The 13,175-nt window shown below is 42.4% G+C and overlaps 1 protein-coding gene across 1 annotated transcript in view; it reads right to left on the reverse strand.

Moving 5' to 3' along the window:
• The window catches only part of LOC110103734 (peroxisomal 2,4-dienoyl-CoA reductase), a 32,894-nt gene extending 20,201 nt beyond the window's left edge, over positions 1-12,693 (reverse strand). Inside the window, exons 1-2 of the mRNA XM_020832550.2 lie at positions 12,286-12,693; positions 5,170-5,329 (exon numbers count right to left, since the gene is read on the reverse strand). Coding sequence (XP_020688209.1) covers positions 5,170-5,329; positions 12,286-12,471 — 346 coding nt within the window. The 5' untranslated portion in view covers positions 12,472-12,693. The remainder of the gene's footprint in view (positions 1-5,169; positions 5,330-12,285) is intronic.
• Between the last annotated feature and the right edge of the window lie 482 nt (positions 12,694-13,175).

Genomic DNA, 13,175 nt, shown 5'->3' on the forward strand with positions numbered 1-13,175 from the left:
ATGCATTACATCAATAGACTTAGGGATATTTTGTATTTATTTCATGCATCATATACAACGCTAGGTATATTCTTTTGCATATTATAGTCCTTGATTTAAACCTTTTTAACTTCAAATTCTTGGTTCCTTAGGATAGAGCTTTCCCATCTTGCATACATATAGGACAATTGGTTGTGCTTGGGATTTTAGCTGGCTTCCTTCTTCAGGCAAGGTATAAGTCTAGATTGCATTAGTTAGGTCGTAGATGTTAATGTCGTATGTACGATACTATATCTTTTATAGATTTAGGATCTAAGGCTAGTGGTACGAGTGTAACAATGTACGCCTTATCGGTGGGTAAACATTCCTTTCTTTTGGAGGCTATAAATCCTATCAATCCGCGTCACACAGATGACGCCACCTCCCTCTTTCTCTCATGCATGTTTGAATGCATTGTCTCTTCCTTTTCTCCAATTTCCTCTACTTCAAACAGGCCAAGTGTGGATTTGAACCACGTATGATTGATTGAACCAAATTGAGCCTATCTCCCCTTCTGATTAGTAAAGCCTAGAAACTCCTTTGCACTAAACCCATTTGAGAAGATAATCTAACATCCTTAATCGAGAGTTTTCTTAGATCAAGGTCTAAGATGTAATTAACTACGGGGGCTTGCGCCCGTAGGAAACCGATCCCCACTATCAAATAAACCCCATTCGAGCTGATGTATCGAATGGGGAAAATCTCGTAAAATTTTGGGTTATATATATTATTATCCATCGAGGTGTGTAAGTGAAAGCCGCTATCCTCTATGGCTAATCGTATATATAACTCCATCTGCTCTTCCATCGGCCTGCTTGTGTCGATTGTAAAGACCTACGATCGTTTTGTCTTACGGGATAGTGCGGTCATACTCTTTACATTAGAATCCCACGAGCAAAATCCTTTCAGAGACCCATAATGGCCACATAGATCGAGATTACAAAAAAAAAAAAAAAGAAACAGCAGGGCCAAACAAGTTGAAAAAAATCAAGAAGGAAATTCCCCAAAGTCAATTGGACTCAGACCGCCACCTGGTTGCCAGGCTTGAGCCAACCAATGAGGTAAATAAGGAAACAGCCGAAATTACAAGTAAAGAACCACCTAGGTTGCCTACCAAGCCATGACCGTCCGAGGTGCATGCAGGAGACCTGCTTCATCATTGTCCTGACCCGAATCCATCGCAGCAAAACCAACAATAGCAAGATTAACCATAAAAACAAAAAAAAAAACCTCCTAAAAGAGAACTCATTTATTTTTAGATTTACATTTTCTACGCTTAACACTATTTTTAAAAAAACCAACATCCGCAATTTGAAGAAGACTTTAAGTCAAAGTTGTCCCGAGCATCCAAATCTAACTCATATCCCATCCTCCCGTGCGTAGAGGACCCCGATCGAGCCCCCTTTCCGATTTCTCCTCTGGTTTGTGGGTTCCTGGACAAAGCTGAAGCCCTCAACCAGCCCTAAGCCAGCATCCCTGTCTCCCCTGGTTCGCGATAGAACCCGTACCCGATGCCTCCAGCCGTCCCGACGTCGGTCTTATGCGACACCGAGCCCTCTTCCTCTCTCAAATTCGCAAGCCTAGGACTGAACCCGACGGTCTCCGAGCTCTGTTCCTTCGCTATTATCGCAATCTACCTAGTCTACCCGATTTCTTCCCTTAGCTACAGTCAATATCCTGCAATTTTTGTGGCCGAAATTACCATTTATGAACATTTCATTTGGGAAAATAAAGCTAGATGATTTTTGTGAAAAATGGATATGCTCTATGGTACATTGGGGTGACATGCTCGCTTGAAGCTCTTATGTGGCTGTGCCTCATGCTTTGTGTGGTCGAGAATAATTTACTTGCTTGGAGCTATTAAGTGGCAGCGCCACAGTCAGGTATAATTTCTGTAACTTATAAAATAAACTCTTAATTATATATCGAAACTGTTACACTCCACACAAATATTGTTAATAGGTATTCTAGCATGTTTAGGTAGCTAGCCATAGGGTAGTGCACTAACGAAGCTTTGACCCTATAGGTCAAAGCTTGCCTCCCCTTCTGTGAGCCCTAGAGACTATTAGGGTCATTTAGGCATGTAGAGTAGGCTACCTATTGTGCCATGGGCATCGTTGTTTTCCCACATGAAGTGGGCACCGTTAGGATAATTTTCTATTGTGATGTGATGCGAGTATCTTGCCTGAAGGGTACCTTTGGTATGTTTATTTATTTTTTTTTCTGTACTCTGGATGTCATGAATGCATTTTTACACATCTTGCTTCACAGCGCACCTTACATGCATGCATTACATCAGTAGACTTAAGGATATTTTGTATTTATTTCATGCATCATATACAGCGCTAGGTATATTCTTTTGCATATTATAGAGTCCTTGATTTAAACCTTTTTAACTACAAATCCTTGGTTCCTTAGAATAGAGCCTTCTCATCTTACATACATATAGGACGATTGGTCGTGCTTAGGATTTTAGCTGGCTTCCTTCTTCAGGCAAGGTACAAGTCCAGATAGCATTAGTTAGGTCATAGATGTTAATGTCATATGTACGATACTATATCATTTATAGATTTAGGATCTAAGGCTAGTGGTACGAGTGTACCAATGTACGCCTTATCGGTGGGTAAGCATTCCTTTCTTTCAGAGGCTATAAATCCTACCAATTCGCGTCACACAGATGACGCCACCTCCCTCTTTCTCTCATGCATGTTTGAATGCATTGTCTCTTCCTTTTCTCCAGTTTCCTCTACTTAAAACCGACCGAGTGTGGATTTGAACCACGTATGATTGATTGAACCAAATTGAGCCTATCTTCCCTTCTGATTAGGAAAGCCTAGAAACTCCTTTGCACTAAACCCATTTGAGAAGATAATCTAACATCCTTAATCGAGAGTTTTCTTAGATCAAGGTCTAAGATGTAATTAACTACGGGAGCTTGCGCCCGTAGGAAACCGATCCCCACAATCAAATAAACCCCATTCGAGCTGATGTATCGAATGGGGAAAATCTCGTGAAATTTTGGGTTATATATATTATTATCCATCGAGGTGTGTAGGTGAAAGCTGCTATTCTCTATAGCTAATCGTATATATAACTCAATCCGCTCTTCCATCGGCCTGCTTGTGTCGATTGTAAAGACCTACGATCGTTTTGTCCTATGGGATAGTGCGGTCGTACTCTTTACATTAGAATCCCACGAGCAGAATCCTTTCAGAGACCCATAATGGCCACATAGATCGAGATTACAAAAAAAAAAAAAAAAAAAAAGAGGGGCCAAACAAGTTAAAAAAATCAAAAAATAAAAAAAAAAAAAAAAAAGAAACAGCAGGGCCAAACAAGTTGAAAAAAATCAAGAAGGAAATTCCCCAAAGTCAATTGGACTCAGACCGCCACCTGGTTGCCAGGCTTGAGCCAACCAATGAGGTAAATAAGGAAACAGCCGAAATTACAAGTAAAGAACCACCTAGGTTGCCTACCAAGCCATGACCGTCCGAGGTGCATGCAGGAGACCTGCTTCATCATTGTCCTGACCCGAATCCATCGCAGCAAAACCAACAATAACAAGATTAACCATAAAACAAAAAAAAACCTCCTAAAAGAGAACTCATTTCTTTTTAGATTTACGTTTTCTATGCTTAACACTATTTTTAAAAAACCCAACATCCGCAATTTGAAGAAGACTTTAAGTCAAAGTTGTCCCGAGCATCCAAATCTAACTCATTAATTTCTTCCCCACCTGCTGAAGAATTGCCATCATCTAGCCAATCAGCATGCCTCACAACATTATCCCTATGAATATGAGCTAACATATCAACATTTGAGATAACAGAAATTGACACATCAACCAGAGGCATTATAGAATGAATATGTGAAATTTGCATCGCAGGGCTCACATCATCTGAAATTCCCTGCTCATCCGAAGCTTCAGCACCCTCATGAACCAAAGAAACAAAATTGTCTCTTGACACCTCCACATCATCAGCACAAGTATGACTAGAAATAAGATTAATGCAACAATTATTGCCATTCAAGGAGACATCAAGACCTTCAACACCATCTATTCTAGGGCAATCAAAAGTTGAAGGCACCCCATCCTCTCCAACAAAAACGGGATCATTCAAGGGTAAGACAGAATCCAAAGGACCAACATCTTCCACTGAAAGACCAACATCATTCCCGACAACAGCATCAACAGGATCCAGATTCAAAGCCAAATCCTTATCAGCACAAGAACCTTCATTACCTAAATCCAGCGCCAAATCATTGACACCATCATCCGAAATAATAAGGCCAAAAGAAGCCAAAGCCACATGTTCATACGAAACATTTACAGCTAAAGGAAGCTCAACAGAGACTTCCCCACACCCACGCAACATATTATTTGAGGGCTGAATAGAAGAAGCAGGGATAGCAGAAGAAATTTTAAGATGCGGATGTAAAATAGAACATTCAACCTTTGAATGACCCAATGAGTTACAATGCACATAATAAGCAGGGAATTCTTCCATACTCACAAACTGTATGTAACCTAAGTTCTATGGGCCAACCCAAATTTTATCAGAGAAATATTTGGTAGACAAGTTAGCTCTTGAGCCGACTTTTTAAAAAAATGTTAATATAAAACACACTTAATATAAAAATTCAATAAATTTAGTAGAAAGTTTTCACAATTATTTAAAAATTCTCTTTTCCTTATTTCAAGTAATTCTTATTATTTCTAATTTAAATTCTTATTCTTTTATCATGTTATTAGAATAATTATAAATTCTCTCTTTTATAAGAAACGAGCCAACCCGTGAGCCAACTCAAACATGTAAAATTAAGCTTTAGCTCGAGTTTGAACATGATTACTTAATCAAACTCAAGCTCAAATCAAGGATGGCTCAAGCTCAGCTTGACTTATTTACACTTCTAATCCTAACATTATTCATATCATAAACCCCTATTACTCCACATTTATTACAAGACAACCACCTTAAGCTCGCTTCAAGATGCTGCCCATAAGAATTGGCAAAAATTATCACATACTATCTTTAATGTTAATAAATCATTTCTTTATTAAAAAAAAAGCAAAATCATATCATGCTAGACCTTATTTGAAAGCAACAAATAAAAAGAGAGGAAAGAGAATGCAAAACAAGCTAATCCTACCTGTCCTGAAACCATTAGTTGATAAGTCCTCGGGAGATACTAGAAAATTGCCTGCCGCCCCATTTACAAGAATGTCAAGCCTTGCAAAATGGCTAATGGTACTTTCTATAACCCTTCTTGCATCTTCCTGTTTGCGGACATCTCCCTGAAATCCAATAGCCTGAAATACAAAATAAAGAGAGTGTTTTTTATATTCAGCACTAAATCTAGTTTAAAATAGCAAATACCTTTTATGTGGGGGCGTGTGTAGATGCTAAGGACAAAAGCATCGACAATGCTCCCAAAGGAAGTAATAGAGCCTAAAAAAATATAACGTATTTGTTTCCTAAGATATCATAAACGTCTTGAAACCATGGTAAAGTCAACAGCAATGCTGAAGATGGAGCCATCTTATAGTTATCAAGCAAATAAATTGAGGCTTGACGTTGCTGGAATATATATGATTTTAAAGAAACTCTAGTTTGTTCTCATGGAGACCAAATGCTTAAGGAGAAAAAAAAAACATAGGGCGAACATGACAAGTTCATATTAACTTTTAGGGAAGCTACAAACCGCATGAAAACAGGTGAGCTAAGTCCAAACATTAGCCCAACCAATTTTTAGGGAGATTGTATCAAAGGGAGGCTAAAGTTGGGTTACATACGCCTGAAGTCAAGCATGTTTTCAACTATTTCAAACCATTAGTCCTAACACCACTTTTTAGGGAGTGTAGATCAAAAGGAGGCTAAAGTTGGGCTACTTCGATTTATTGGTGAGAGCTAATCACTTAATACATTTAGATCATTTTTTACCTACCATATATGAGTCGAAATTTAATACTCTTACATCACATAGGTGTAAATTTGGAGCAAAGAAAATAAGTTTTATTAATTTGATAGAAAAGCCCCCCTCAAACTTAAGGGAAGATTCTATAAGATGGTGGTGAGTCCTGCAATGCTTTATAGTGCCAAATATTGGTTATTAAAAGAGAAGCATAATACTAAGTTAAGTGTTGCAGAGATGAGGATGCTCAGGTGGATGAGTAGCTTTACCCTTAGAGATAGGATATGAAATGAGCATATACGAAAAGGTTGGAGTAGCTCCAGTGGAAGATAAGATTAGAGAGAGTCATCTTAGATGGTTTGGTCAGATAAAACGGCGGCCTTCCGATGACCCGGTTAGGAAAGTAGAGATATTAGATTTGACTTATGTTAAGAAAGGTAGAGGTATGACTAAAAAGACAATGTTAGAAAATATTAGAAATAATCTTTCTTTATTAGATTTAAACGATAATTTGACTTTTAATAGAACACAATGGAGAAAAAAGGATTCATGTAGCCGAACCCACGTAGTGGGACATAGGCTTGATGTTGTTGCTGTTGTAATTTGACTCTTGTTCAATTACAACTTAACTCGTTCACCTTTTAATATGGAGGAATTCTAGCTTACAATATAAAACTGTCATAAAAAAAAATATGAACAAATCTAATAAAGTCAAATTAAAGACCAATCTCTAGATTATATAATAACAATTACTGACTCATTGAACTACACGATTTTTTTTGTGTGCATAGCTTTCATCCTCAAATTACTAAAATAGTTATCTGTCCTTGCGATCACAGTTCAAAGTTCTCAACTTAAAAACCCCCGCGTCCTCCATATTCTTCTAATATCTAATTAGCTCGGCCTGCAGCAAAGAATCTCCTGGAGCTCAATAAGAAAATCGTTTCATGACAGAAAATTCAAGGTTTGACCACAAAGAACAACAATATAGATATTACTACAGGAAAGAGGATACCTTTTTAATAATCATTGCATAAAGTCTTCGACAGGACAATTTATCTAGTCTTAATTCAATGAAGCTATAAATATTAATAGTATTTCTACATTATCTATTTAAACTAATCAAATTTAACAAAAACAAACATTTCTTTTCGATTTTACTTGAGGCAGCTGAACTTATATTGATGCGGATAATCTCCTCCGCAGGCACATGAGAAGCACACGCTGCCACCGTGGCCACTACCTTACCCTTTTTGCTAACTTTTTGCACGATCGTTACCTTTCTTTATGTTAGTTACTAATGGAGAGGCCTCCTGGCTTATATAGCTGTAAAAGGGACTCTGATAGGATATATACATATATACTAAAAGTTCTTCTCTCCCAAGTTACTGTTCTATTGCTTTGTTCCTTGTTCTTGCAGGTATGCCCGTCGGCTGCTGAATCCAGGCATCGTCTCCTCGCATGCACGGGTGAGTCCGTCAGTTGGTATCAGAGCTAGCATCGAAGTGATGGCTGCATAGACGTCCCGAAAAGCTTCTGACGACAAGAGTCCTTTTTCGACTACATGGACATTGCCCAGGATAAGCAAGTTAAGTATGTCGCCTGTCGTCTGAAAGGCGGGGATAGTGCGTGGTGGCAACAACTGCTTCAAACGCGTCTGCGGGAAGGGCGCGGGCCAATTCGTAACTGGCCGCGAATGAAGCAGCTTCTCCAGAACCATTTCTTGCCCACAGATTACGAACAGATACTATATCTTCAATATCAACAATGTACTCAAGGCCACCGATCCGTGAGCGAGTACACTGAAGAATTCTACCGTTTAAGCCCGCAATAACCTCCGAGAATCCGAAACCCAGCTCGTTGCTCGGTATACTGGCGGTCTCCGTGAGTCAATACAGGACAAATTAGAACTTAATTCTGTATGGACCTTGAGCCAAGCTATGAATTTCGCCCTGAAAGCTGAGACGCAATTGTCACGGCATTCCCGTAGTCAGTTGGCGAGGAGAAGCTATGGTGAGTCTCATGCCGAAGTCTCCAAAGGACCGCCCTCAAGTGTTCAGACGCCTTAGGCGTCACGTTCATCGCCCAGCGTATCCACCCCACCAGGACCTGGGACCGCTGCCGAGTCTCGAACACAATGCAAGGCTCCTTTGCCCGCACGGGAAAATCCTTATGGTAGACCCAATACATTGAAGTGCTTCAGGTGCTTTCAACCGGGACACAAGTCCAACGAGTGCCCGAACCGGCAACGGATACAACTTATAGATGGAGAACATCCGCTGACAGAAGGCGATCATGCCTCTGGTGAACCCGATTCCGAGGATGGTTTTGAGGATGTTCATGGTGACAACGGAGACCAGTAGTTTGTGTCATTCAAAAGCTATTACTAGCTCCGCGGGCTCCTACTCATTACCAACGAAATGCCTTGTTCAAGACGCACTGTACAATTCAGGGGAAAGTCTGCGAAGTTTTGGTTGACAGCGGATGTACTGAGAACGTAATCTCCCGTACGGTAGTTCAAGCTCTCCAGTTGAAGACCACTGCTAACCCACACCCCTACAAGGTCAGCTGGATCAGGAAGGGCACGGAAGTGACGGTGACCGAGATGTGTCGTGTGGGCCTTTCGATCAGAAAACAATATGCTTGCGAAGTGCTCTGTGACGTGATCGACATGGATATCTGCCACCTTATTCTGGGAAGGCCATGGCAGTATGACATGGACGCCGTCTACAATTGCAGGCAGAATGTCTACACTCTCGACTGGAAGGGGAAGAAGCTTAGGCTCTGTCCGCAGAACCCAACTCCCACAGGTGTAGCCTCCGCTCCTAATGCGGTCTATGTTACCTCGGGTAAGATGTTATTACAATCCCGACAAGATCTTGACTCTATTATGGCTCTGGTGGTATCCGACAACCATAGTAGTTTTGTCACCGTCCCACCTCCAGCTGAGATCCAAGAATTGTTATCCAAGTTCGTGGACGTCCTGCCTCCTGATTTACCACCCGGCCTTCCGCCTCTGTGGTCAATACAACATCAGATTGAGCTTGTTCCCGGCGCCACCTTGCCTAATCTACCACACTACCGTATGACCGCCAAGGAGTATTCCATCTTGCAAGATATCATCGAAGATCTTCTTAGCAAACAAACGATCCAACCCAGCTTGAGTCCTTGTGTGCTGTGCTAGTGCTAATGGTGCCGAAGAAGGATGGTCAATGGCGTATGTGCGTCGACAGCCGCGCCATTAACAAAATCACTGTGAAATACAGGTTCCCGGTCTCCAGGGTCTCGGATTTACTAGATCGACTGGAGGGAGCCGCAATCTTCTCCAAGTTGGACCTTCGCAGTGGCTACCATCAGATCCGCATTCGCCCCGGAGACGAGTGGAAGACCGCCTTCAAAACGCGCGATGGCCTCTACAAATGGAAGGTAATGCCCTTCGGGCTTTGCAATGCACCCTCTACCTTCATGCGCTTAATGCAGGAGGTGCTGCAACCGTTCTTGGGGAAGACTTATGTGGCCTATTTTGATGATATCCTTGTTTATAGCACTAACCTTTCAGATCACATAAAGCACCTGTCGGACATCTTGCAACTGCTCCAGCGGCACAAGCTCTATTTGAATCCACACAAGTGTGAATTTGCGTCCTCCAGCGTCCATTTTCTGGGGTTCATTTTGTCCGCCAATGGTGTGGAAGTAGATCCACGGAAGGTCCAATCGATCCGTGAATGGCCTACTCCTCAAACGTTGTTTGGCGTCCGAAGCTTCCACGGCCTAGCAAACTTCTATCGTCGATTCATCCGCGGGTTTAGCATCCTCGTGGCCCCTCTCACTGACTGTTTAAAGGCTGGCAGTTTCACTTGGACCACCGCACAGCAACATAGCTTCGACACCATTAAGGAAGCCCTGTGCTCCGCTCCGGTCCTGACCCTGCCTAACTTTGACAAGCCATTTCATGTGGATACAGACGCCTCGTCCGTGGGAATTGGTGCTGTGCTATTGCAGGACTCCCGACCGATCGAGTTCTTCAGTGAGAAGCTCAGTACGGTATGACAAAAGTGGTTTACTTACGAACAGGAGTTGTACGCCTTCGTAAGAGCTTTGAAACAATAGGAGCACTACCTCCTCCATCAGGACTTCGTCTTGTGCAGCGACAATCAAGCCCTTCAGTATATTAACAATCAGAAGAACATAAGCCGTATGCACGTTCGTTGGATCGTCTTTCTCCAGAAATTCACGTTTGTGCTACAACACAAGGCGGACAAGCTCAATCGAGTGGCCGACGCGCTTAGTCGAAGGGCCGCTATGTTGGTCAGGCTACAAACCGAGATCACCAGACTCGAAGAGTTAAAGACTCTATACGCGACTGATGAGGACTTCGCATAGTTCTGGGAGCAATGCCAATCCGGGCAGCCACCAAGTGACTATAGTCTTCGCCACAAATTCCTGTTTAAAGCCAACTGTCTCTGCATACCGCAGTCATCCTGGCGTCCCTTCCTAATCAAGGAAGTGCACTGCGGCAACTTGGCTGCCCATGTCCGAAGGGATAGAACTCTGGCCCAGCTGTAGGCACGGTTCTTTTGGCCCCATTTATCCCGCAATGTGTCCCGCTTTGTAGAGAGATGCTCGGTTTGTCAGACCTATAAAGGGACAGCACAAAACACCGGTTTGTACCTACCCCTTCCCACACCAGATTCAATTTGGGAAGATCTTAGTCTTGATTTTGTCCTGGGCCTTCCGCGAACCAAAATTGGTGCCGATTCAATCATGGTAGTGGTGGATAGGTTCTCCAAAATGATGCACTTTATCCCCTGCAAGAAGACCTTCGACGCCGTTCATGTCGCTAAACTCTTCTTCAAGGAGATCGTCTGCCTCCACGGGGTACCTCGGAGTCTCACCTCCGACCGCGACGTTAAATTCGTCAGTCACTTTTGGCGTGACTTGTGGAAACGTCTTCACACGGAGCTCAACCTTAGCTCCGCCTATCACCCGCAAACTGACGGCCAGACTGAAGTGGTGAACCGGACTCTCGGTAATATGCCACGCTGCCTAATTCAAGACCACCCAAAGAAGTGGGAGGAGATGCTAAGTCAAGCTGAATTCGCTTTTAACTCAATGCCAAACCGATCCACTGGCCATTGCCCATTCAGCATTGTGTATACCAAAATGCCCAACCAGGTAGTTGATGTCGCTATACTTCCAAAGTGCCATAGCACTGCTACTGCACAGGCCGCCGAGCAATTCAAAGACATTGTGGATCAGGTACATCACAAATTAACCGAATCTAACCGCCTGTACAAGCAACAAGTCGACCCTCATAGGCGTTTCAAAAGCTTCAACCCTGGCGACCTAGTAATGCTGCGACTCCGACGAGAGCGCTACCCTATTGGCACCTACACCAAGCTTAGTCCCAGGAAGATCGGGCCTTTCCCTGTTCTGAGGAAAATAAACGACAATGCATATGTCATTGATTTGCCGGCAGATATCCAGACGTCTTCTACTTTTAATGTGTCGGACATACATTCGTATCACCCTCCCGATGACGCCAACACCGTTTTAACCTCGCCGGAGACGAGTTCTTCTGAAGACGGGGAGACCTGATGCGGATAATCTCCTCCGCAGGCACATGAGAAGCACACGCTGCCACTGTGGCCACTACCTTACCCTTTTTTCTTACTTTTTGTACGATCTTACCTTTCTTTCTGTTAGTTACTAATGGAGAGGCCTCCTGGCTTATATAGCTATAAAAGGGACTCTGATAGGATACATACAGATATACTAAAAGTTCTTCTCTCCCAAGTTACTATTCTATTGCTATGTTCCTTGTTCTTGCAGGTATGCCCGTCGGCTGCTGAATCCAGGCGTCGTCTCCTCGCGTGCACAGGTGAGTCCGTCGTATATCATAATAGTGTTTTTGGTTATACTATATACAATTAAATTATCAGAATCTTCTGTAGAATTAATGGCTATTCAATACAGTACATGTGCTAACTAAGCTCTTCGGCGTGAAGCTTCGACCAACATAGAACTAGGAATTGGTCAATTTATGTAATCTTTATCCCTACATTTATAAAGTAATTAGCTTCATTAATCAGCCTGGCATCTCAGAGTATATTTGAGACAGCTTAAGAACAGCTCCAGTCTCATCTTACTATTGCTCAAAAGAAATCAATACTTCTCTTTAAGAATTAAATAGAAGAAAAGCTGCAACCAAAAAAGAATCATCATCCAATTTGAGATACGAACCACATAAAGCAAACGCGTGTAAACACAAATCCCTTCGACATTGCACTTAAATTAACCCTTTCGAGATGGATCAACTTGAAGAAAGTTCCATAATTGGGATAGAGACATTACGCGAATGCCTTGCGACCGGAGGGCGTCGACGGCGGTGTCAAGGATGCTACGGCGGCGACCCATTATGGCAACGGCGGCGCCGTGCTTCCCGAGCTGCGTGGAGATCTCGAAGCAGATCCCGGATCCTCCTCCCGTCACGAGCGCCACCTTCCCCTTAAGAATATCGGGCTTGAACGGCGACTCCATTGTCACTTTACCCCTCTCCTCTTTTTCTTAAATTATCACTTCTCTTTCCTTTTGAGAAAATCGAGAAACGCTCGGAATCGGGCATCTTGCTTGATCTGGGTTTTTATCTTAATAACACAGTAGTTTTGAGCGCAAAAAAGATCACCAGAAATTGGTGACGAGCAGCAGATTGGAAACAAAGAAGTGGCAAATTAGGACCACGAGTTCCAGATGATTTCGGTTCTTCTTTCTGTGTTGTGGGTCGTGGGCGCGTCTGCTCCTTCCACTTCAGATCAACTCAAGAGCCTAATAACAGCTAGCTGCCAACCGAGAAAGCCTTGATTTGTTATTGTTGGCGCCTCATTGGATAAAAAAGAAGGGGATTTACATACATAAGATTTGAAATTTGATTATTTTGTATATTTAATACCTAAAAATTTTAAAATATACTTATGACACCTATTTCTCCTCTATCAAATCATTTCTACCACTTCGTCTTCATGAGACACGCATGAGAACTATTGTCCTTATGACGTTGTAATCTACGATCTTCCACATCATCGTGAGATCGACGGTGCCCTATCAGGTCGTTCTCTTCATTATCTGGAGCGAAAGCTCGGGTTCCCTTGAAAGTCGCAAGCTCCAACTGGAATTGTATTCCTCTTGCCTTAAATATTTTTTTTGCTACTTAGTGATAAGTTTTTTTTTTCCGGTTCTCTACCTTA

The sequence above is a fragment of the Dendrobium catenatum genome, unplaced genomic scaffold, assembly GCF_001605985.2.
Source record: "Dendrobium catenatum unplaced genomic scaffold, ASM160598v2 fragScaff_scaffold_716, whole genome shotgun sequence".
Classification (NCBI taxonomy): Eukaryota; Viridiplantae; Streptophyta; class Magnoliopsida; order Asparagales; family Orchidaceae; genus Dendrobium; species Dendrobium catenatum.